At 47.9% G+C, this 24,058-nt stretch overlaps 1 protein-coding gene across 3 annotated transcripts in view; it reads left to right on the top strand.

Moving 5' to 3' along the window:
- Positions 1 to 24,058, top strand: part of SMARCA2 (SWI/SNF related BAF chromatin remodeling complex subunit ATPase 2) — a 1,761,756-nt gene that overhangs the window by 1,711,862 nt on the left and 25,836 nt on the right. For all 3 annotated transcript variants that reach the window (XM_085632958.1, XM_085632957.1, XM_085632956.1), the window contains one exon: positions 2,146 to 2,288. In XM_085632958.1, the coding sequence (XP_085489084.1) occupies positions 2,146 to 2,288 (143 nt within the window). The remainder of the gene's footprint in view (positions 1 to 2,145; positions 2,289 to 24,058) is intronic.

Below are 24,058 nucleotides of genomic sequence, written 5' to 3'. Positions count from 1 at the left end.
ACGTCCTAAAAACTGACCCCAACCCCTGAAAAGCTACCCCGACTCCCCCTGCCCTGAGCCCTAAAACCCGACCCCCTGCCCTATAAACGACCTGCCCCCCTAAGCCCGAAAAACTACCCCACCCCTAAAAACTATCCTCCCACTACCCACGCCCCCAAACCCAGTCTCACTTACCAGACCGCATCCTCTCCCGATCCTTCCTCTTCCTGTGTCCGCCCATCGAGACCGCGCATTGCCTTAATCGAGCATATGTGTGGTTAAGGCATATGCGTCGTTAAGACAAGTGTGGTTCCACTTGCTGAGAAATGGCACACGTGGCTCAGCCCGCGTTGTAAAGGCCGTTTTCCACCACAAAACATATGAACATATTAAGTAAAAATAGTCTGAAAAATGCAGATATTTTTGTTGAGAAAGTAACTTTTTCATCCTTGTTGTTTGAGCATATTTTTTCACCTTGTATTTGCTTCATCCAGCTCTTGTTCTTCTATTTCTATTACTGAGACAACTGGGAAGAAGCAAAACAGTTATCCTATTTTTAGACTAGTGAACTTAAGGGCATATTCACAAATCTTCTCGATTGAGTCTGTAAAAGTATTTTTTTTTACCAAAATAGTGCTTTGTTCTGTGGTGACAAAGTATTGTAACACAGGCATGCATACTTTTTTCTTCGTGTTTTTTATTACTTTTTTACATTTTTAATTATTTTTAGCAAGATACTTTAAGTGCACTGGAGTGTTCTTTCCAGAAGTCTTTGTGGTGTATAGAAATATATGATACTACCATGTATTTGTCAGTTGCCTCTTTCTGTTTATGATTTGTATTTTCTGAAAGACATTTGTTATTGGCCTAATTTTTTACAATAACTCATTCTGAATGTTCTACCCTCTACACAGATACAAATTTAGTGTTACCTTTTCAAATGGATATTCTTTCTTCTATTATTTGTTTACCTTTTAAACATCACAGCCATTGGCCTTGGTCCGCCGAAAAGGTATCCATTCTTTCATAGAATCAGCGGGCTCTACTTATGTCATAGATGCTGTTCACTGCATTCTTCAAAATAAAGTTCTTTTGAGAGTGGACTCATTTTTCTTATCATCGATTGTGAAAGATTTTCTTCAACAAGTAGTGTGCATCTACAGTTTTGTTTCATCCATCTAGCCTATCTAAGGTGGAAATAAAGCTGCATATACTGAATAAAATCAAAAACTCCCTGTCATTGTATTTAAGGAACTAATATGTATAGTGAAAGTAGACAACTGAGTATTTCCTACGTGACAGCTTCCACAGGCATTGAAGTTACTAAACAGATGGTATCTCTGTGGATTTTGTCATGAAATGCTACCAGACAGCCAACATTAATCCTCCAGTTCTATTGCAAGAGCTGACCCCACTGCTTCTCACAATGAATTTTACAAGTGATTTGTGAAACAGATAATTTGTCTCCCTTCTATACATTTTAAAAATCTAATTGGCTCAATTAGGATGAAAGTATTTGTTCAGAAATCTGATGTAAAACAGATCTTAGATAATGTGCTTCCTAGTGCTGTCTTGGGTCCTTTCATCTATATTGTTATGCATTACTAGGAAGTCTTTAGAATGTAAGAAATCTGCTGATGAAATAGTATCCATTAACTATGAAGAGGATGTCCCTTTGATAAGGTTTGTTCTGGTGAATAATTTAGTTTATCTGCAAATTCATCATCGCTCAACAACTTTGGCCACCTGTTCCTCTGAGTCACTGTTTGGCTTGAAATATCTGGGATTTTGAAGGGATAAGTAGCACTATTTACAACCTATGTTTTTGTCTTTGTGTTGCAGAGCCCATACAGCAGCTTGGGACATATATGGCAGTCCCCTGCACCAAATGCATGAAATAGGTTTTAAAATCGATCCAGACAGGCTGCTGGGTTAAGACCTAGAACCTGTATTAGTAGCAAAGTATTGATTGGACATATTGTTGCTTTATGATATGTGGCTTTTTTTCCTAGACAACATTTCAGGGTTAAGCAATTTGTCATGGCTTTCCTCCTACATATTGTGCATTTTTATCAAAATGAGTGGCTCGTTTGAGGATGATGCTTTTTTTTTTACTTACAAAATAAAGCAAAATAATAAATTATGAAAATCATTTTAATCCCATAGCAAAATCTGTGAAAGTTAAAATCAGGCTCAATAAAAAGGATGACAAAAGCAGAGAAAAAGGAAAAGGAAAAAAGCGACAAAGTCGTGCAAAAGCAAAGCCTGTTGTGAGTGACTATGACAGTGACGAAGATCAAGATGATAACGTAAGTCTTTCTTTGGAAAAGGTGCAAAAATTTACAATTTGCACACATGCTTTGCTATTTGATTTTATTGAATTGTTTCTTAAAGTTAAACTGATTCAGATCGCAAAATGTTCTAAATTTTATTTGCAGCAATCAAGAAGGCTGTATCTCCCCATTTCTTCTTTCGAGTTCTAGGCACAGCGAGAAAGTATCGGTGTGCTGAACACAAATTTCTACGTGGGGAGTGCCAGTGAAAAATATCTTTGATCCTCGTGTACTGGGGAGAAAAAGGGCCTTATGAACTGTACAGAGTGTCTTAAACATAATGCGCTTTTTGAAGGGGAGCCAGTGTAGGGCCCATAGCGGCCGATTGGCGCCTGGGAATGTCAACAGTAATTCTAGCGAGTGCATTCTATGCTACTTGGAGTTTGTGCTGAGTGCTGATGTTGGAATCCATATAGAGAGAGTTACAATATTCCAATCTGTACATAACCAGGGCTAATGCAAACTGCTTACGTGCAGGCTGATGAGCATTCCGAGCATTCTTATGATCCAGAAGCCATCCTGACCCAGGCTATTGGAAATGGCAGGGATGCAGTAAAGTCCCTAATACAGTGCGGATTGGGCACACCAGACGCACTGGATAGAGCAATTGCTTCACCGGTGGCAATTCGCCACCTCCCCTGACTGAGGTCTACGGGCTTCGCCGGGGCTGTCACATGTATCTTATGGACATGACCTTTGATGGCACTCACCTGTTTGGTGACACTGCAGATACTGCGCTCGACTGCTACAAGGTCAGTGGAGCCACTGCCTAGTCGTTGGGTCTCACTATGACCCCATGCCAGCCTCATTCTGCCTTCTGTGGCTACAGCAGGGACTATCAAACATGTACACTTCTATCCAGCTACAACGGTCAGCAGTCCTTTCATGGCCACGGATGTTACTCCCCAAAGCCAGAAATCTGCCCAGCCCATTGCCCCCGAGCAGAGAACATAAAGGGTCAACCCATATGAAGTCACTGGGACCTGGGTATGGAACAGTATAAAGGTAAGTGGTCCCAGCATACAGTTCATTCAAAAACAAAACATTAGCATTATTGGAACATAATTTAGACGGATAACTCAAAAAAGTTCGAATGTTATTTAATCACATCGAACACGTAACATTCTTTCAAAATTGAATCAGAAGAATTTTTAAGCAACAATTTGAAAAAGTAAAAAACGTGCCCAAGGGAAGGGAGGGGGGTGAGTGAAATAGTGCAGAATTTGGAAGGAAGTGAATACAGTGTTAAAGGTTACTGAATTACACTTAAATTGGACGGCATTCAAGAATCACTGCCGTATTTTGAACATAGATTCAATCATAGTCACAGTATTAACAATTCGGAAAAGTGCCATATAGAAACAATCACAGTACATCATGTACTGTTGACGATGTTGGCAAACGATGTTGAGTCGACGTTTCGACCCCTTGAGTGTTGTAGGTATTAAGTGGAACCTTACGGGGTGGGGTCTTCATCAGGACTGGGAAAGACACAAAGGAAGGGTGGGCACCTGAAGGAACAAAAGTTTAAATGAGTGGGGACTCATCAATCTTTCATTTGGCGGAAGCTACAACATATTAAATTAATTTGAGAACAAAATAAAAGTTACCATGTCCGAGGGTGGACAAGCCTCTAAGACGTCCGCAGGTCGTCAAAGAGAGAGGGAAAAATCCTCGGCGGTAACGGACTGGCGTGGAGAGTGGTTGAAACCTGAAATTAAGTAAGGTGAGTCAGACTGGTGAACCAGACTAGTCAGTTCAATAAATGGTCGCTCCCAACGTTGGCGGGAAATAATTACCATCGACCACAACTCGTGGGGGTTAAGTCTTAGGATTCATGGAAAAGCATAGCCTGGAGATTAATCCGGGTTTAGGGGATGGTTGAACTGCTGGAGAAAAATCACTGCTAGTTCACACAAAGGAACGAATCTACACAGGGAAAAAAAGACAATTCAGAAATTGTGACAGGGAGAGCGCCTGCTAATACAAAAGTGCTGGAGAAATCACTATGGAGGTGGGATAAACATGATTTCAAAGAAATGGATAGATCAGTAATAAAGAGAAGTAGAACTTCTCATTGTTATTCACGAGTCCCGTAGGATCACGTAGAATGGGTATAAGAGCATCGCTAGTACTCGAAAACACATAAATTACCGTGGGAGAGGGCAAAGTGTCGAGAGCCGACACGGCATGTCACATACTACATGCAGACACAAAATAAATCATTTTGGGCAGAGCAGGATGTCTCGGACAAAATCAAAAGGTCAAGAAGCCAGCATGAAAGGGGGGTAGGAGCTTACCCTGAGTCTCAGCGTCCGCTGCATCAATGAATGGGAAGTGCTTGCCCCGGGCGCATCATTTAAATAAGGAGACGCGCGGTGAACGCGTGGTCTCCGTTAACGTGCTGGCGCTAGATGCCGGTAGGCAACCGTCAAGGAGAAAAGACTATAATCGGTAGCGTCACGGAGTTGACAGCGTATTAGGAAGTTGTGGACATGGTAGAAAACGTAACGCATGAGTCAAACAGAACAACTAGAAAAGTATTGATCGCCCATTTTAAAACAATGTTAATAGTGTAAACAATGTGCAGTACGGTTTAAACAATTTACATCAATACAAAATCAGAGAAACCCAAACAGTACATGGTGATAATCCTGTTGGGAAGAAAGCATATATCCACATACAAAATGTCCAAACAATCACAGTGTATAGCAGCAATTAGGCATGGCAAAAGGTAAGCATGATAGCGTATGATACTGTGTCTGCTGGGTGATAGCCAGCTGCTCCCGGTACAACCAGCCCTATTCATAGAACAAAATATGTTATCAAATGTGTGCTGGTAGATGGAAGGAGAGGTAACAAAGTGGACTACTCATATTAGTGGCAGACATAATGGCTCCTTAAGAGGGGAGAGAAGGAACACATCAAAAACAGAGCCAGAACTAGCTCAGATTAATCAAACCCGGAGGACTGCTAATTGGGCGTTACTGCCATCAAGTTCATTAAGCCCATTGGCCACCGTGTCCATCATAGACATCCATTTAGATTCTCTCACATTGAGAATGGCTGTTAGGTTGCCGCCTCTGGGGCCCAGCTTGACTTTCTCGAGAACTAGCCATTTGAGATCATCTGGTTTATGATTTTTTGAGGTACAGTGTTCAACGAGGGGGGCTCCCGCCACGTTGCACCGGATTCTGCTATGGTGCTGTAGAATTCTAGCTTTCACCTTTTGTTGTGTCTGCCCAATGTAGAGTAAATTGCAAGGGCAACTGATACAATAAATCACATCAGAGGAGTTACAATTCGTAAAAGAACTGAGAGTTATCGTGTGTCCTCTATAGGTGAAGATCTTTGTCGGGTCAGTGGAATCACAGGCCTTGCAGTGGCCACACTTAAAGTGTCCGATCACTGGTGGTAGATTCCAAAGTCCTTGGATGGTTGGTGTTGTCGCTGTTTCAAGAAACGAGTGGACTACATAGTCCTTTACATTTCTCGCTTTCTTGAAGGAGTGCATCGGCGGGTTTGGTTGGTCGATGTCATCAGCTACTAACTCCCAATGTTTATTAATCACTTTCTTAATTTCATTACTCCGTGTTGAAAAAGTAGTGACACAAATCAGTCTCTGCAATGCAGTATCTTGTTTAGCTTTAGGTGTTAGCAGGGTTTCACGGGGATTGAACCATGCCCTCTTGCGAGCTTTCTTAACCAGTCTCCTGGGGTATCCCCTTGATAGTAGACGATTGCTCAGGTCCTCAGATTCCACAAAGTAATCCTCCTTTTTGGTACAATTTCTTCGTATCCTCAAAAACTGTCCAAAGGGTAGGTTATCCCTAAGGCCACGTGGGTGGTGGCTGCTGTATCTAAGTAGGGAATTACGTTCTGTGGGTTTTCGATACAACGTTGTGTGCAATTTCTTGTCTTCACAAAAGATTTTGATGTCCAGGAAGGCAAGTTCTTTGGCATGCGAATGTATCGTGAACTGGATATTGTCGTTGCATAAATTTAGCCATTCATGGAAAACCGCCAATTCCGTGAGGTCACCATTCCAAATTAGGAGAATATCGTCGATGTAGCGTCTCCATAAATTGATCTTGCCAGAGAAAGGATTGTTAGCGAAGATAAATTGACGCTCAAAGTGATCCATGAAGATTATTGCTAGATCAGGAGCAAAGGCAGCTCCCATGGCAACACCTTTAGTTTGAAAGTAGAAGTCTCCTTGAAAGATAAAAAATTTTTTTTGCATAGCAATAGTCAAGAGTTGAATTATAAATTCAGTTGGAACTCTCATTGGTGCTGGTCTGGTGTTGAGGGCTTCGGTCATCACCTCCAGTGCCGGTATCTGGGGAATGCTAGTATACAAGGAAACGATGTCGCAGGTCACCAGTAGCTGGGTATTTGGATCGAAGGGTAGTTGGTCGACCAAGTTGATCGTCTGCATCGTATCCCTAAGGTAGGCCTCAGTTTCCTCTGCCAGTGGTTTCAGGAAGAAATCAACATATTTACATAATGGTTCCAGTAAGGAGCCGCATCCCGAAACAATCGGGCGTCCAGGTGGTTGCTGGAGATCTTTATGGATCTTGGGTAGGGTGTATATGGTCGGTAAACGAGGGTATTTCTGGTTGAGATACTCAAACTCAAGTTTGCTGAGTATACCTAGACCATAAGCCTCGGAGGTGATTTGTAAAATTTCTTCTGCCAGTTCTTTAGTTGGATCAGATCGTAATTTAGAATAGCTCACGCCATCTTGAAGTTGCCTCAGAATCTCATCCTTATATGCCGTGGTGTCTTGAATGACGATCGCACCACCCTTGTCCGCAGCCTTTATTACAATATCTCTATTGTTCTTCAATTTGGTTAATGCAGTTCGTTCCAATTTTCTGGTGTTGGGGATGGTATGTTTGTAGTTACCCAATAGCTTATTTACGTCGGAAAGTACCATGTTTTCATAAGCCAAGATCTTGTTGGACATCGCACTCGTAGGTGGGACAAAAGTGGAGGGGGGCCTCAGTCCAGTGGCCGACTGTAGCGCATCAGAAGTAGAGTGTTTGAAGAAATACCTTAAACGTATCTTTCTGAAAAAGGCGTGTAGTTCAACCTTAGTATCAAAGCTATTAGGGTGAGACGTTGGTATGAAGGAGAGCCCCTTTGAGAGTACGCGTTCTTCATCTTCCGTCAACGTGTATGATGAAATATTCACCAATGGGTTATCCTTCTCTACCATCTGTAGACCTTGCGTCTGGTTGATATCTCTCCATGGTTCTCCGTCTGGAAACGCACCTGCTTGCCTGCCGTCGCCCTGCCTCTGTCCCAGTTGGTTGTGTTGGATTGTCGACCTCTCTGAGGGCCCCGTTGCCAAGGACCCCGTCCTCTGGGTGGTCTCCATTGGCCCTCGTCTAAAAAAGAGGGAGGGTAATAGCCTTGTGGGGGATACCAATTTTCACGATAGCTTTGGTCAGAGCTGGTGGATGGTTGCTCGTTGTCACTTCCAGAGCTACCTGAAGATTCAGAAAAGTTGGTAAAATTCCTTCTGCCTCTGTAGGAACCTCTACCTCTGCCTGTGAATCTGCCTTGATTGTCCTGCTTGTAATAATCCTCTGATAGGTAAGGATATGTGTTCTTTTTCTCATAAAAGCGAATGTCTTTCGCAAGTTTGTCCAATTTCTTGTTCTGAGTGGTGAGCTCGAAGTCTTTCAAAGATTTAGCCAAGTTAGCCAAGGCTTCCTTGGCGTTGGCTAAGGTAGAGTCACCGGCAATTTCCTGTTTAAGGGAGGAAATTTCTCTGGTCAATGATTGTACTTGCTCCGCTGCCGTCTCGACTCCCAACACCATCCAGTGTCTTGAAGCGTTGTTGGCCACAAAGCTAAAGCCTTCCTTGAATTTTGGGATATCAACAAAAATCGCTGGTTCGTTCTTAATTTGTAGCCCGACTGGTATCACATTTGCCTGTAAATATTTCGTGAGTAAGTGGCCATGAAGGCGAGTGCGTATTAACTTCTTCTCAAGGCGTTCTAGACGTGCAACCTTATCGTTCAGTGTAAAGTCAATATTGGGGGTATCAGATGATAAAAATTGATTAGCAGGGTCCTGTAACAATCGGGACTCGTGAATAACAATGAGAAGTTCTACTTCTCTTTATTACTGATCTATCCATTTCTTTGAAATCATGTTTATCCCACCTCCATAGTGATTTCTCCAGCACTTTTGTATTAGCAGGCGCTCTCCCTGTCACAATTTCTGAATTGTCTTTTTTTCCCTGTGTAGATTCGTTCCTTTGTGTGAACTAGCAGTGATTTTTCTCCAGCAGTTCAACCATCCCCTAAACCCGGATTAATCTCCAGGCTATGCTTTTCCATGAATCCTAAGACTTAACCCCCACGAGTTGTGGTCGATGGTAATTATTTCCCGCCAACGTTGGGAGCGACCATTTATTGAACTGACTAGTCTGGTTCACCAGTCTGACTCACCTTACTTAATTTCAGGTTTCAACCACTCTCCACGCCAGTCCGTTACCGCCGAGGATTTTTCCCTCTCTCTTTGACGACCTGCGGACGTCTTAGAGGCTTGTCCACCCTCGGACATGGTAACTTTTATTTTGTTCTCAAATTAATTTAATATGTTGTAGCTTCCGCCTAATGAAAGATTGATGAGTCCCCACTCATTTAAACTTTTGTTCCTTCAGGTGCCCACCCTTCCTTTGTGTCTTTCCCAGTCCTGATGAAGACCCCACCCCGTAAGGTTCCACTTAATACCTACAACACTCAAGGGGTCGAAACGTCGACTCAACATCGTTTGCCAACATCGTCAACAGTACATGATGTACTGTGATTGTTTCTATATGGCACTTTTCCGAATTGTTAATACTGTGACTATGATTGAATCTATGTTCAAAATACGGCAGTGATTCTTGAATGCCGTCCAATTTAAGTGTAATTCAGTAACCTTTAACACTGTATTCACTTCCTTCCAAATTCTGCACTATTTCACTCACCCCCCTCCCTTCCCTTGGGCACGTTTTTTACTTTTTCAAATTGTTGCTTAAAAATTCTTCTGATTCAATTTTGAAAGAATGTTACGTGTTCGATGTGATTAAATAACATTCGAACTTTTTTGAGTTATCCGTCTAAATTATGTTCCAATAATGCTAATGTTTTGTTTTTGAATGAACTGTATGCTGGGACCACTTACCTTTATACATTGCCCCCGAGCAGCTGCAGCCTCCAAACCTCTTTAATATGCCCTCGCAACATCACAGGCAACCGGCTAGCAGCAGGATCAAGCACCACTTGCCCAGCCGGCAGGCCGTAACTTTGGACAAATGGGTGCTCCAAATTCTTCAGTGGGGTTACGCATTTCGATTTACAGAAGCCTCACCACCCATGCCACCGTCCTCAGATCAGTTGACGGAAGTCCACCTCTCCCTGCTACATCAGGAATTGCAGGCTCTTTTGGCCAAAGAAGCCATTGAGAGCGTGCAGAAGTAGGTTGTGGTAGCTATTTTTGCTGCTTTCCAGTTGCGAAGAAGGATGGAGGCCTCCACCCTATACTAGACTTGCACACTCAACTACTTTCTGAGAAAGAAGAAATTCAAAATGCTTATGTTGGCTCAGGTTCAGTCTGCCCTGAGCCCTGGAGACGGGATGGTAGCGCTGGACTTGCAGGATGCATATTTTCATATACCGGTCCTACCGGCCCACAGATGTTACTTGTGGTTCACTGTGGGCCACAGGCATAATCAGTTCACTGTGCTCCCCTTTGGCCTTGCCAGTGCCCCTCGGTGAAAATGATGGCATTGGTTGCAGCCCATCTGCGGAGGTTAGCACTTCCAGTCTTCCCCTACCTTGATGACTGGCTGTTGAAGGAGGGCTCACCCCATGCGGTCATCACACACCTGCAGACTACTGCAGACCACCTGCATTTGCTGGGGTTTCCTATGTGATAGAGACTTCTAGCTGCAGTTTCCTTACCTTAGAATTTCCCCAGTCATACTGGATCTGAAAGATTTATCATGAGCAGTACCGCTGCGCGCTGGTAGGTGGTGTCGATCGCCTCCGAATGCGTCGTCTGCTTCGTCCACTCTGGAAGTGACGTCCACGGCACCTATATAGGCATTATCTAGGTGTGCTGACGTCAGTTCTTTAATTTCCTTACCAGCCAGCACTGATCTGAAGACGAGCTACCTCTCAGTCACTGTTTGGCTGGATTTTTTCGAAGTTTTGTTAACTTCTTTTGAGGTGTATTCCTCCTGGTGTGTAGTGATGGCATCTGCGAAGACGAATTCAAGCCCTGCGGCGCCCATCACCGGCCGATGTCCATGTCAAACCCGCACCTTGTCTGCCTGTGGTGTCTGGAGTGTGAAACCGACATAAAGTCATGTTCTGATTGCTGCACCATGAATCCGAAGGCTTTGAGGGAGTGGTCCCTGAAGCTCATTGCAGACCAGTATGCGAGCCCTCAAAAATCGGTATCCCTGTCTCATGGAGGGTTCAAGGAGCGTTCGCAGAGCCCAAAGTCCTCTTCATCTCACTCTAACTCCTCGGAAATATAAAGGTAAGAGGCTTAAGCTGAAGAGTAAGAAGTCAATGTGGTCTATGAGACAAGGGAGCGTCGGCATTGGAGACCTGGCTCCGCTTTAGAGCCTGCACCTGGGCCGACTCCGTGCCTCCCTGACTTTCCAGGAGCCGGAGTGCCCCCCGCCCCACCCAACCTAAAGAGTTTAATGAGGGCATGCTCCTCATGTTTGGGCAACCCGACCTTCCGGCACGTCTTCAGGCCCCTCAGGGTTTGGAGGAGGCCCAATTGTCTCGAAGACTGCTGCAATGGCTCCCGTGGGCCCCCTTGAATCCATTCCTGGATCCAGACCATCACTGGTCTCAGCATCTCGACCTTCGCGACACAGAGCCTGAGGGGCATCGTCCGATGCAGCATCTCGCTCCAGCGGGAACCACGTTTCCTAGATACGAGCCTCAGCCCTATTCCCTTGGGTTAGGACTCGAGGAGGGATGGGAGGGATTGCTGGACTCTGAAGAAAAACAGCCATACAAAGAAAACCCTAATATGGACAGATGTGAGGAACTGGGTGCAGCCAGTGGACTGGATACTTCTCCAGATACTGGGATGCTTTCTCCCCCTACTATGGCTATGGAGGAGGGAACTTCTTACACAATGGTGGTGCGGGGGCGGCTGAGGTCCTTGACCTTCAGTTGCATTCGGTGGCAGTCAAGATTAACATCTTGTCAGAGGTATTGCAACCCGGACTCTCCACATCCGAACCGCTTCTCCTGTTGCATAACGCCCTCACTGATGTCTTTTTGGGGACCTGGTCCAGACCCAACAAAGGTACTCCTGTGAATAGGACAATCGCCCAACGCCACCACCTCGTCCCAAATGACTCAAGTTCCCTCACCCAACACCATACCCGGAGAGCTTGATGGTCCGAGCCTCAACCTCCCAAAGTGCTTTCCCTAACACTCACCCAGACAGGGAATCCATGAGTCTGAACTCTTTGGGAAAGAAAATGTTTTCTTCCATCAGCCTGGCATTTTTGTCTGTGAACACTGCATGCCTCTTGGGCCGTTACTCCCACACACTGTGGGACACAGTTGCACAAGTGCAACTGCAGGTCCCAGAGGAGGCCCGGGCCGTCCTCTCCCCGGCTGCTGTAAATGGGAGGGATGCAGCAACGTTCACAATCCGCTGTGGACTTGACACGACCGACTCACTGGGCAGAGCGGTTTTATCGACGGTGGCCCTGAGGCGCCACACCTGTTTGGGAATGACTGGGGTTGCCGGGTATGTCCGAGCTTCCCTTATGGACATGCCCTTCAATGACACCTGTCTCTTCATAGACAAGGCAGAATTGGCACTAGAGCTCTTCAAGGACTTGAGGGCTACAGCCAAGTCCTAGGGTCTCCCTGCAGTCCGTCCCAGTCACCGAGCCGTGTACACTGTCTGGCCTCTGCGTGGCCGTGGGGACAGTACCCACAGACCTCATGGGTCAGGTAGCCAGCGGTCTGGTTTGTCCACTACCCCTTGCCAGCTGCAGCCTCCAAGCCTTCCTCATCTGGCCCGTTACCACAATGGTCATTCCGTTGGCGGCTAAATCAGCCATCATCTGCCCCACTGGCAGTCCATAACATTGGACAGGTGGGTTTTGCGGATCGTCCGAAGGGGCTGCTCCCTCCCCTTTGAGACTACACCTCCCTCCATGCCACTATCTCATTGCCGGCTGACAAAGGATCATCTATCCCTCCATGGCGAGGAAGTCATGGCTCTCTTGGCCAAGGGAGCCATAGAGAGGGTTCCGGGGGCCAGAAGTAGGCTGTAGTTGCTATTCCTACTACTTTGTGGTTCCTAAAAAGACCGAAGTCCTTCGTCCTATTCTGGATCTACAGGCCCACAACTTCTTCCACAAAAAGGAGAAATTCTGATTGCTAACGTTGGCTAAGGTCTTGTCTGCCCTCGACCCAGGAGACCGGATGGTAGCGTTGGACATGCAGGACGCCTACTTTCACATTTATGTCCTGCCACAGGCACTTTCAGTTAACTGTGCTTCCTTATGGGCTCACTAGCACTCCTCGAGTGTTCACCAAGGTTATGGCAGTGGTTGCATCTCATCTGCAGAGATCAGGGGTGCCAGTCTTCCCCTATCTAGAATACTGGCTGTTGAAGGCAGGCATGCTCCAGGCTGTCGTCCCCACCTCTAGACTACGGCGAAGCTACTGCACTTGCTGGGGTACACTATCAACATGCCGAAGTCACACCAAATTCCTTCTTGGATGCTCCCTTTCATAGGAGCTGTTCTGGACATAGTTCTGGAGAGTGCTTATCCTCTCGAGTGGCAAGTCCAGGATATTCAGGGCATGTTACCAATGTTTCAGCCTCTATCCTGGATTTCGGTGAGGCAGACCCTGAGGCTGTTAGGACTCAAGGCCTCCTGAATCCTGTTTGTGGCTCATGCCCGATGACATATGCGGCCTCTGCAGTAGAACTCAAAGTTTCAATGGGCACTCCATCAGGGGAACCTCTCCGACGTGGTCCAGATCTCGGAGGGAGCTGCACAAGATGTGCAGTAGTGACTAATGAACTGCGATTGGGTCGGCAACAGACCCCTCTCACTTCCCCAACCAAATCTCCTAGTAGTGACAGATGCATCACTCCTGGGATTGGACGGCCATCTGGGAGAGGTGGAGATCAGAGAACTCTAGTGTCCGGTGTAATCCGGACTCCACATCAACTTGTTGGAGCTCCGTGCGATCCGACTGGCATTGAAAGCCTCTCTATCCTCCATCAAGGGAAGGCTAGTGTGGGTGTTCACGGACAATACCATTGCCATGTGGTACTGCAACAAACAGGGTGGTCTCATGAACGCTGTCAAGAGCCATGTATCTCTGGAAATGGCTGAAACAGCAATGCATATCCCTGGTAGTTCAAACCTGGCAGGTTCCCTGAATGCCAGGGCAGACAAACTCAGCCAACCATGCCTAGCGGATGACAAATGGGGTCTCCACCCAGAGGTGGGGGTAAAGTCTCCTTCAACAGTGGGGAGAGCCTTGGTTAGATCTGTTCACCTTCGTCGAGAATGCGCAATGTCAGCAGTTTTGCCTGCTGGAGTTTCCAAGGCGGCTCTTGTCTGGAGTGGAGCTCAGGCCTCCTGTACGCCTTTTTACCCATTCCATTCCTGCCCAGAATTCTCAAGAAGATAAGGAACGACTGGGTCCAAGTCATCCCTGTGGCTGCGGACTGGACACGGAGAGTCTGGTATCCCCAGCTTCTGAGCATGGCCTTCGAACCTCCAATCAGGCTGCCCCTATGTGAGGATCTTCAGTCATAGCAGCAGGGGAGGATTCTCCACCCGAACCGGTCCACCCTCCGCCTTCTTGCGTGGAAATTGTGTGCTGGCAGTAGACAGCTTTCGACCTTCCTCCCGAAGTCTGTAATGTCATTTGGCAGCCAGGCGTCCCTCCACCAAGACGGTATACGCCTGCAGTTGGAAGAAATTTGTGGCATGGTGTGTAGAAAATTCCATTGATTCCTTTTTGCTCCCCTTTCTGAAGTCTTGCTCTTTATTCTTTCCCTTGCCCAACATTGCTCTACTCTGGGCCCTCTTAAAGGATATCTTTCTGCTCGGTCTACCTTCTTGTGGCTGCCTAACAAACCCTCCTTGTTTAATTTCCCTATTGTACATAGGTTCTTGAAAGATCTTATACACCTCTTCCCTCCTTCACCATCATGCCTCAGTGGGATCTTAAATTGGGTCTAACATTTTTGATATGAGCTCCTTTCGAAGCTTCTCCACAATTGTCCTCTCAGGCTTCTGACAATCTAAACAGCCTTCCTTGTATCAGTTACATCTTCCCCTAGAGTGAGTAAGATGCAGGCCTTGTCATCTAAGCCCCCTTAGCTCTGTCTATCCTGACAAAGTGGTGCTTTGCATTAGGCCTCTTTTCTGCCGAAAGTGGTCACCCCATTTCATGTAGGCAAGTCCATCACCTTGCCTAACTCCTACTCTTCGCCACATCTCTCTAAAGAAGAGGAGAGACTCCACCAGCTGGACCCAAAATGAGCGTTGTCTTTCTTCCTTGACTGCACACGAGAGTTATGGGTGGACGATCAACTCTTTGTGCGGTGTGTCGGTGTGAAGAAAGGTTGGGCCGTGCAGAAGCGAACCATCTCTCGCTGGGTCGTGCTCTGCATCAAAATCTGAAATCCTGATGGTTTGCAAGCTCATTCCACCAGTGCAAAAGCTGCAACCATTGTATTAGCATGTGGAGTTCCGGGACTAGACCTCTGCCAGGGAACAACGTGGGACTTGTTGCAAACGTTTACCAAACATCGCTGTGTGGACAGTCAGGTTTGCAGGGATGGGAACTTAGCTCATTCAGTCCTGCAGGACTTCCTGGTTTGAAATTGGTCCACAGACCCACCACCAGGGATGATCTTGCTTGGGTATCTATTCCAAGGTTTGGAATCTGCATCTAGAAGTCTCTACCAGATGACCAAGTTTCTTACTGTCTGTAATGCCTTATATGGTAGAGACTATATCTAGCTGCAGATTCCTTACCTACCCACAAATCCTCCATGCTCTGTGGGCAGATTTTTTAGGGTCAGGGCTGATCCCTTTCAGGGCCCTGGTTTATCCACACCAGTGGTCAGTGTTCATCATGGCTCCGCGCTTCTGGTGTGTAAAGTTGTGAAAAGTACCTCACTTCAGAGCTCCTAGGCTGCGCATATATAGGGGAAATTCTAAGGTAAGCAATCTCTGGCCAGCTATAGTCTGTACCAGATTAGGTGTCAAACAAGATAGGTAACTTATTAATTAATGTGCCAAAGTCACACCTGACTCCCTCTCAGACTCTCCTTTTCATCCGAGCCATTCTGGACACAGTGTAATTTCTCGCTTATTCTCCAGAGTGGCGAGTTCGGTATAATTAAGGCTATGATTCTGATGTTTTAGCCTCTATCCTGGATTCTGGTGAGACTAACTCTGAGGCTGCTTGGGTTTTCTGGCTTCCTACATCCTGCTAATAAAACATGTCCTCTGGCATATGTGGGCTCTGCAGTGGGACCAGTAGTTCATGTCGGCACTGCATCTGGGGAACCTCTCCAACTGGGTACAGACGTTGGAGAGAACTGTAAAAGATCTGCAGTGATGGCTAACGAACCATGATTGGGTCAGCGGCAGATCCCTCTACCTTCTCCAGCCAGATCTCACAGTGGTGATGGATGCGTCGCTCCTGGGTTGGGTGACCATCTGAAAGAAGTGGAGATCAGAGGACTCTGGTCTCCAGAGGCTTCTCAGCTCCACATTAACTTGTTGGATTTGGGAGTGATTCGATTGGCATTGAAAGCGATCCTCCCATCTGTCAAGGGAATGCTGGTTCAGGTGTTCAAAGACAACACCACTGCCATGTGATACTGTAACAAACAGGTCGAGGTAGAGTTGTGGCAGGAGGCTCTGTGCCACTTGACATGGCTGGAACGTCAGGACTTTTTCCTGGTCATACAACACCTGGTGGGGCCTCTGATCGTTGGGGAAGATGAACTCAGCCATTGATGCCTAGCAGATCATAAATACATCTACATACGGAGGTGGTGCAAGGACTCTTCTGTGACTGGGAAGATCCTTGGTTAGATCGATTTGCCTCCGAAAGTTTCAGTGCCAGCACTTTTGCACATTAAAGTCCCAAGACGGCTCTCGCTTGGAGACTCTTTAACTTCTTGATTGGGGCTAAGGGTTCCTGTACTGTTCCCTCCGATACCACTCCTGTCCTGAGTTCTGAAAAAAGATCAGGTTGGACTCGGTTCAGGTCATCCTGAGCGTGGGCATTGGTTCACCGAACAGGCTTTCCCTTTGGGAGTGTCTCTTGTCGCAGCTCCCGACCCTCCATCCCACCCAAAGTCTGTGAGGTCATCTTGGCAGCCAGAGGTCCCTGTACAAAGACCATATACGGCTGCCGTTGGGACAAATTTGTGGCTCGGTGCACCAAAAAAAAGTTCAATTTCTTTCTGCAACCATGTCCGATGTGTTGCTGTTTGTTTTGTTGATAGCCCTGCCAGGCCTTACTCTGGGGACAATTGATGGGTGTCTTTCGGCTATCTCTGCTTTTTGTGGTTGCCGGATCAAGCCTCTTTTTTTTTCCAAGTCACTTATTGTGACCGGTTTTCTGAAAGGTCTTCAGCATATGTTTCCCCCCAACCTTTTGTTATGCCCAATGCGATCTTAATTTGGTTTTAACCTTCTTAATGTGTTCACCTTTTGAACCATGCATAGTTGCCCCGTACATCTTCTGATGATCAGGACAGTCTTCTTAGTGGCCATCATATCGGGCAGGAGGGTCAGTGAGCTGCAGGCGCTGTCTCTTCACCCTCGATACACCAGCTTTTTAATAGACCTGACTGCTTACCGAAGGTAATTAATCTGTTCATCTGATAGAGACTTCTAGCCGCAGATTCCTTACCTTAGAATAGATACAAAAGCACCTCCCCAGAGGTGGATCTGTGAACTGGTTCAGACAAAGTGCCCATTGCAACAGTAGTGTTTGGTGAATGTGTACAAGGATGCAAATGTCATAGTCTGTCAGATGTTCAGGATTGGAATTCTATCAGCTAACGCAGTGGTCACAGCTTCGGTGGAATAAGCCAGAACACCCTCAGGGTGTTGATTTTCGGCCAGTGCATTGCAGATCTTAATACAGAGTGCAGTCAATCTAGAGGTGGTCCGTTTCTGCACTGCTTTCCCCTTCTTCACTCCAGAGAATCCAACAAAGAGCTGATCATTCACCTGGGGGTTCCTTGGTGCGATCCATGTAGAACAACAATGCTCTTTTTGGGTCCAAGCGGTGGGGTCTCTCCTTCACTTTGGAGGGGAAAGGCGAAGCAAAGAAGGTTGGCATTATGCTTCTTTTGCGGACATGAAAAGGTGTCACCACCTTCGGGAGAAAAGAGGTGCGGCTGCGGAGAACCAGTTTGTCTGAGAATAAGGCTACTCCAGGGGTTTGGCATATGGCAACACCAGACCGTGCTGCAGCCATATCAGCCCTTTCAAGGTTGGGGCAAGGAACAGGCAGGAAGCGTACAGGTCACAAAGGGCATCGATCATCCTGGTCCCCCTTCACTACAGCATCAACATCCAAGCCACTTTAGTGTGCCCTTAGCGGTGAACAACCGCCCTTTGGGAGCCAGGATCCAATATTTCCCCTCAGGGTTGCTCTCCAACACATCCAACAGGTGGCTCATCCAGATCGACCAGGAGGGCTATGCCCTAGAATTTGTTTCCAAACCGAAACGGCTTCCACCCACAACAGAGGCATTTTCAGAGGAACACTTATTCATCTGGAGGGTGCCAGCCTTGGATATAAGGACGGTTGTTAATCCCGCTGCTTCCAAGTACTGACGATTGATGCATAGAGACCTCTGTCTTATTTTAGAAGATCTTCCCCCTATGAATGCCTTCCTATAGAAGGACAGAGTCAAAATGCTCGTGCTTACCTAGGTAACTGGATGGGACCCTCGGACCTGGATTTTAATATGTCTGTCCTGCTTTTTAATGTGTTTGACCTGCAGGCCCACAGACATTGCCTACAGTTTAAGGCAGGCCAAGAGCATTTTCCAATTGCTCTGTTCCCCTTTGTAGTTCCAGCACCCTTCGGGTGCTCACGAAAGTTCTGGGAGTAATTCCCCCCTTCATAAAAGTTAACAGTTTTCCCATACCTCAGTGCCTGCCTGTTGAAGGCAACCTCGACCATATTCAGCCATATTCAGTTTGGATCCACCTCCAGACGACAGAAAACGTCTTGACACCTCTGGGGTTCTCTATCAACGTGCTTAAGTCACACCTGACTACTTCGCAGAGGCTTCCTTTTTATTGGAGCTGTCTTGGAGACACTGCAGTTTAGGGACTTTCCTAGGTCACAACAAGACCAGGACATTCAGGGTTTGATCTAATGTTTCAGCCTCTGTCCCTAGTTTCAGTAAGAGTGGTTCTAAAGCTTCTTAGCCAATTGGCGCCATACATCCTGCTCATCTACTATGCCAGGAGGTATATATGAACTTTGCGGTGGAATCTAAAGTCTCAGCGAGCCCAGCACCAAAGAAACCTGTTGGATTCCATCCAGGTTTCGGAGAACACTGCAAGAGCCCTGCAGTGGTGGTTGCTCGATCGCAGTTGGACCGGCGCCAGACCCCTCTCCCTACCCCACCCAGAGCTGATGGTGGTGACTGATGCAGCACTGCTGGGTCAGACAGGTCATCTGGGAGAGGTGGAGCTCAGAGGATTCTGGTCTTGCAGGAGACTGATTGCACATCAGTCTGTTGGAGTTGTGGGCCATTTGCCTGGTGTTCAAGGCCTTCCTACACTGTCTGACAGGGGGAGGCTGGTGCAGGTTCTCACACACAACATAACCACCATGTGGTGCTGCAACAAGCAGGGCAGAGTGGGGTCCTGTCCTTGTGCCATGAGGCTGTGCACCTCAAGAGATCGTGAAAAACCTGGCAGGATCTCTAAACACTAGGGTGGATGAGTTCAGCTGGTACTACTTGGCAGATCATGAATGGTGGTTACACCTCAAGGCGGCAGAGGGCATCATCAAATAGTGGAAAAAACATTCGCTGAATTATTTCATCATTGCCAAAACATGCAGTGTCAAAACGTAGGTGCATTAGTTTTCCCAAGAGAGCACGGTACTCCTGTACGCCTTCCCTACTCGGTCTCTCCCGCCTGAGTTCTGAAGATCAGAAACGACCTAACCAAAGTCATTCTAGTGGCTCTGGATTGTTCCACGATAGTTTGGTACCTGGAATATCTGAAAGAGGCACGTTAGTGATAGAATCCTTACCTTAGACTAATCCCCAGGCTGTCCCAATTTATTGCCGAGGGTAAGGACGTGGCTAAGTTCGCCATTCGGTGTGGGTTGGACACCGCGGACTCGCTGGGTAGAGCGATTTCTACGACACTGGTGCTTCGTCACCACGCCCGGTTGAGATCTACTGGGTTCTCGCTAGATGTCCAAGGCTCTCTCATGGACATGCCCTTTGATGGCACTCACCTGTTTGGCGATAAGGCCGACAGTGCACTGGAGTGTTTTAAGGACTCGCGGGCCACGGCCAAGTCCTTGGGTCTTTCTACGAAGAGACCAGCCACTCCTGGTTTTCGTTCCTTTTGTGGCCAAGGCAGGGGCGCCCTGGCCCGTTCATTCAGCAAGCCTGTGCAGAACCAGCCTCAGCGCAGACACGGCTTCCACAGGGGCGACTGTGGAAATCAGCATGGGGGTCAGTCCACCTCGGCCCCCGCTGCTTCTACCTCTAAACATTCCTAATCCGAGCTTTGGGAGCACTCCACGCCAGTGGGTGGCAGGATAAGCCATCACCTCCCCCACTGGTACGCTATCACATCGGACAAGTGGATGTTGCAGATCATCCGCAAAGGTTACTCCCTTCCCTTTCAGTCCACCCCTCCAGCCATACCACCTCATTACCACCGCATGTCGGGGGAACACTTGGCAACTCACCAGCAGGAGGTTACGGCCCTCTTGGCCAAGGGGGCCATCGAGTGCGTTCCTGGGCCGGAAGTAGGGAGTGGTTGTTATTCCCACTACTTTCTGGTCCCCAAGAAGGACAAAGGGGGTCTGCGTCCCATCTTGGATCTCCGGATCGTCAACCGCTTCCTCCGGAAGGAGAAGTTAAAAATGCTGACTCTAGCTCAGGTCTTAGCTGCCCTCGACCCTGGCGACTGGATTGTAGCGCTGGAATTGCAGGACGCATATTTTCACATCCCCGTCCAGCCAGCCCACTGGCGTTACCTGCGGTTCACGGTAGGCCAGGAGAATTTTCAGTTTGCCGTGCTCCCCTTCGGCCTTACCAGTGCCCCTCGGGTGTTCACGAAGGTGATGATGGTGGTCGCAGCTCATCTGCGCAGATTAGGGGTTTCAGTCTTCCCCTATCTCGACGACTGGTTGTTGAAGGCGGGCTCGACCTAGGCAGTTGTCTCCCACCTCCAGACTACGGCCGACCTCCTGCATTTGCTGGGGTTCTCCATCAACATGCCGAAGTCGCACCTGAGTCCCTCTCAGAATCTCCCCTTCATCGAAGCAGTTCTGGATTCGACGCTGTGTCGGGTTTATCCTCCGGAGCAGCGAGTCCGGGATATTCAGGCTAGGATTCCGATCTTTCAGCCTCTATCCCGAGTTTGTCAGGATGACCCTCCGGCTCCTGGGCCTGATGGCTTCCTGCATCCTGCTGGTGCCACATACCAGATGGCATATGTGGGCTCTGCAGTGGGACCTGAAGTTCCAGTGGGCGACGCAGCATCAGGGCAACCTGTCCGATCATGTCCAGATCTCGGAATGCACTGCACGACAATTGCAGTGGTGGCTCACAAATCGGGATTGGGTCAATGGCAGTTCCCTCTCCCTTCCCCAACCGGAGCACTCAGTGGTGACGGATGCGTCCCTCCTGAGATGGGGTGGCAACATGGGAGAGGCGGGGATCAGAGGCCTCTGGTCTCCAGCGGAGTCCCGACTCCATATCAACCTTTTGGAGCTTCGGGCAATCCGGGTTGCACTGAGTGCATTCCTTTCCTCTGTCCAGGGAAGTGTGGTGCAGGTGTTCACGGACAACACCACTGCCATGTGGTACTGCAACAAACAGGGTGAGGTGGAGTCGTGGACCCTATGTCAGGCGGCTCTCCGCCTCTGGACATGGCTGGAACATCAAGGCATTACCTTGGTGGTTCAACACCTGGCAGGTTCTCTGAACGCCAGGGCGAACGAACTCAGCCGCCGATGCTTGCTGGATCACGAATGGCGTCTGAACTCGGACGTGGCGCAAGGTCTCTTTCAGCTGTGGGGAGAGCCTTGGTTAGATCTATTCGCCACCGAAGAGAACGCGCAATGTCATCAGTTCTGCGCGTTTAATTTCCAAGGCGGCACTCGCTCGGCGACGCTTTTCGTCGCGAGTGGAGTTGCGGTCTGTTGTTCGCTTTTCCACCTATACCACTTCTGCCCAGAGTGCTGAAGAAGATTCGGCGCAACCGGGCCCATGTCATCCTTGTGGCTCCGGATTGAGCACAAAGGTACTGGTATCCCGAGCTACTCAGCATGGCGGTCGATCCCCCGATCCGTCTGCCTCTTCGGGAGGATCTTCTGTCGTAGCAGCAGAGGACGGTCCTCCACCCGAACTAGTCCAGCCTCCACCTCCATGCGTGGAGATTGAGCGGCGATAGTTGACAGCTTTTGATCTTCCTCCCGAAGTCTGTGATGTCATTCTGGCAGCCAGGCGTCCATCCACTAAGATGGTATACGCCTGCTGGTGGAACAAGTTTGTGGCATGGTGCACAGCAAAGTCTGTGTATCCCCTTTCTGCCCCTCTTTCTGAGGTCATTCTGTTCCTACTATCCTTGGCCCAGCAGGGCTCTGCTCTGGGCACTCTCAAAGGTTATTTTTCGTCCATTTCCGCCTCTCTAAGGCTTCCAGATCAGCCGTCTCTCTTTAAGTCCCCGGTTGTTAACCGTTTCCTGAAACGCATTACACACACGTTTCCTCCCGTGCCATTTATAATACCTCAGTGGGACTTAAATCTTATCTTGACCTATCTGATGTGCGCTCCTTTTGAGCCCCTTCATAACTGTCCTTTGCGTCTTCTCACTCTCAAGACTGCTTTCCTGGTAGCTATCACCTCTGCCAGAAGAGTGAGTGAGCTCCAGGCTCTTTCTTCCAAACCTCCTTTCCTTTCTGTTCATCCGGACAAGGTGGTGTTAAGGACCCTACCTTCTTTATTGCCAAAGGTTGTCACGCCCTTCCACATCGGGCAGACCATCACTTTGCCCACCTTCTTTCCACCTCCGCATCCTTCGAGGGAGGAGGAGAGGCTCCACCGTCTGGACCCAAAACGTGCGCTCTCGTTCTATCTGAAGCATACACAGCAGTTCCGGGTGGATGACTTTGTTGGCTATGTGGGTGCCAAAAAAGGTCGGGCCGTGCACAAACGAACCATCTCGCGGTGGGTTGTTATGTGCATCAAAGCATATTACTCCTTGGCTAAGAAGGAGCCTCCTGAGGGGCTGCGTGCCCATTCTACCAGGGCGACTGCAACGACTACTGCCTTGGGACACGGCGTTCCCTTGCAGGATATTTGTCAGGCAGCTACGTGGGTCTCGCTGCACACGTTTACCAAGCATTACTGCCTTGACAGTCAAGTCCGGAGAGACGGCTTCTTTGGCCGTTCTGTTCTCCGTGACTTTCTGGTGTAATCTGTTCGCATACCCACCACCGGGGTTGGTATTGCTGGGGTATCTATTCTAAGGTAAGGAATCTATCACTAACGTGTCTCTTTCAGATGCACAAGTTACTACTTGTGTAACAATATATCTGTAAGAGATATTAGTTAGTGATAGATTCCTTACCGCCCCACCTATCCTCCCCATTCTGCAAACTGATTTCTAGGGTTAAGGTCATCCCTTTCAGGGCCCTAGTTTCTTGGCACCAGTGTTCAGTTTCTTGCATGGCTCTGCATTCCTGGCACGGAAAGCCGTGTACAGAACTGATGTCAGCGCGCATGGGTGGCGCCTAAGTAGTCTCCGTGACGTCGTCTCGGCGCTTACGACGCCAGCGACAGACGCAGAACCGCACGACGCCACCTACTTACGCACAAGGGTACTGCTAGCAAAACTTTTCAGATCTAGTCTGACGCCTGGGGATTATTCTAAGGTAAGGAATCTATCACTAACTAATGTCTCTTGCAGATATATCGTTACACAAGTAGTAACTTGTGCTTCTGTACATGAGCATCGGCTCCTCTAATCAGGATTCTGCTTCGGAAAGCTCTTCTCTCACAGCTGGAGGGCAGGGTCCTACACCTGAGTCCGCACAGTCTACTCCTACATCGGTGAAGATGAGCAGCGACAACTGACTGCGTTCAGTCTCACACCTGAGATTGTGGATGTTATCCTTGCTTCCAGGCGTCCTTCTCCAAAATCCATTTACGCTTGGTGCTTGACCAGCTTTGTGGCCTTTTGTGGAGTCCACAACACAGACCCCTTACAAGCCAGGTTGTTGGATGTTTTTCGACTTTGGCCCAGCAAGGTCTTTCAGTGGGCAATAACAAAGGATTTTTGTCAGCCCTTTTAGCTTTATTGTGTTTTCTAGACCAACCATCCTTGTTTAAATCACCTGTTTTATTGCTGTTTATTGAAGGTTTGACACATGTTCCCTTCCCAAATTGTTTGCGATGCCACAATTGGATTGTAACTTGGC

The sequence above is a fragment of the Triturus cristatus genome, chromosome 2_1, assembly GCF_964204655.1.
Source record: "Triturus cristatus chromosome 2_1, aTriCri1.1, whole genome shotgun sequence".
Classification (NCBI taxonomy): domain Eukaryota; kingdom Metazoa; phylum Chordata; class Amphibia; order Caudata; family Salamandridae; genus Triturus; species Triturus cristatus.
This window is presented reverse-complemented; position numbering and strand designations above follow the sequence as displayed.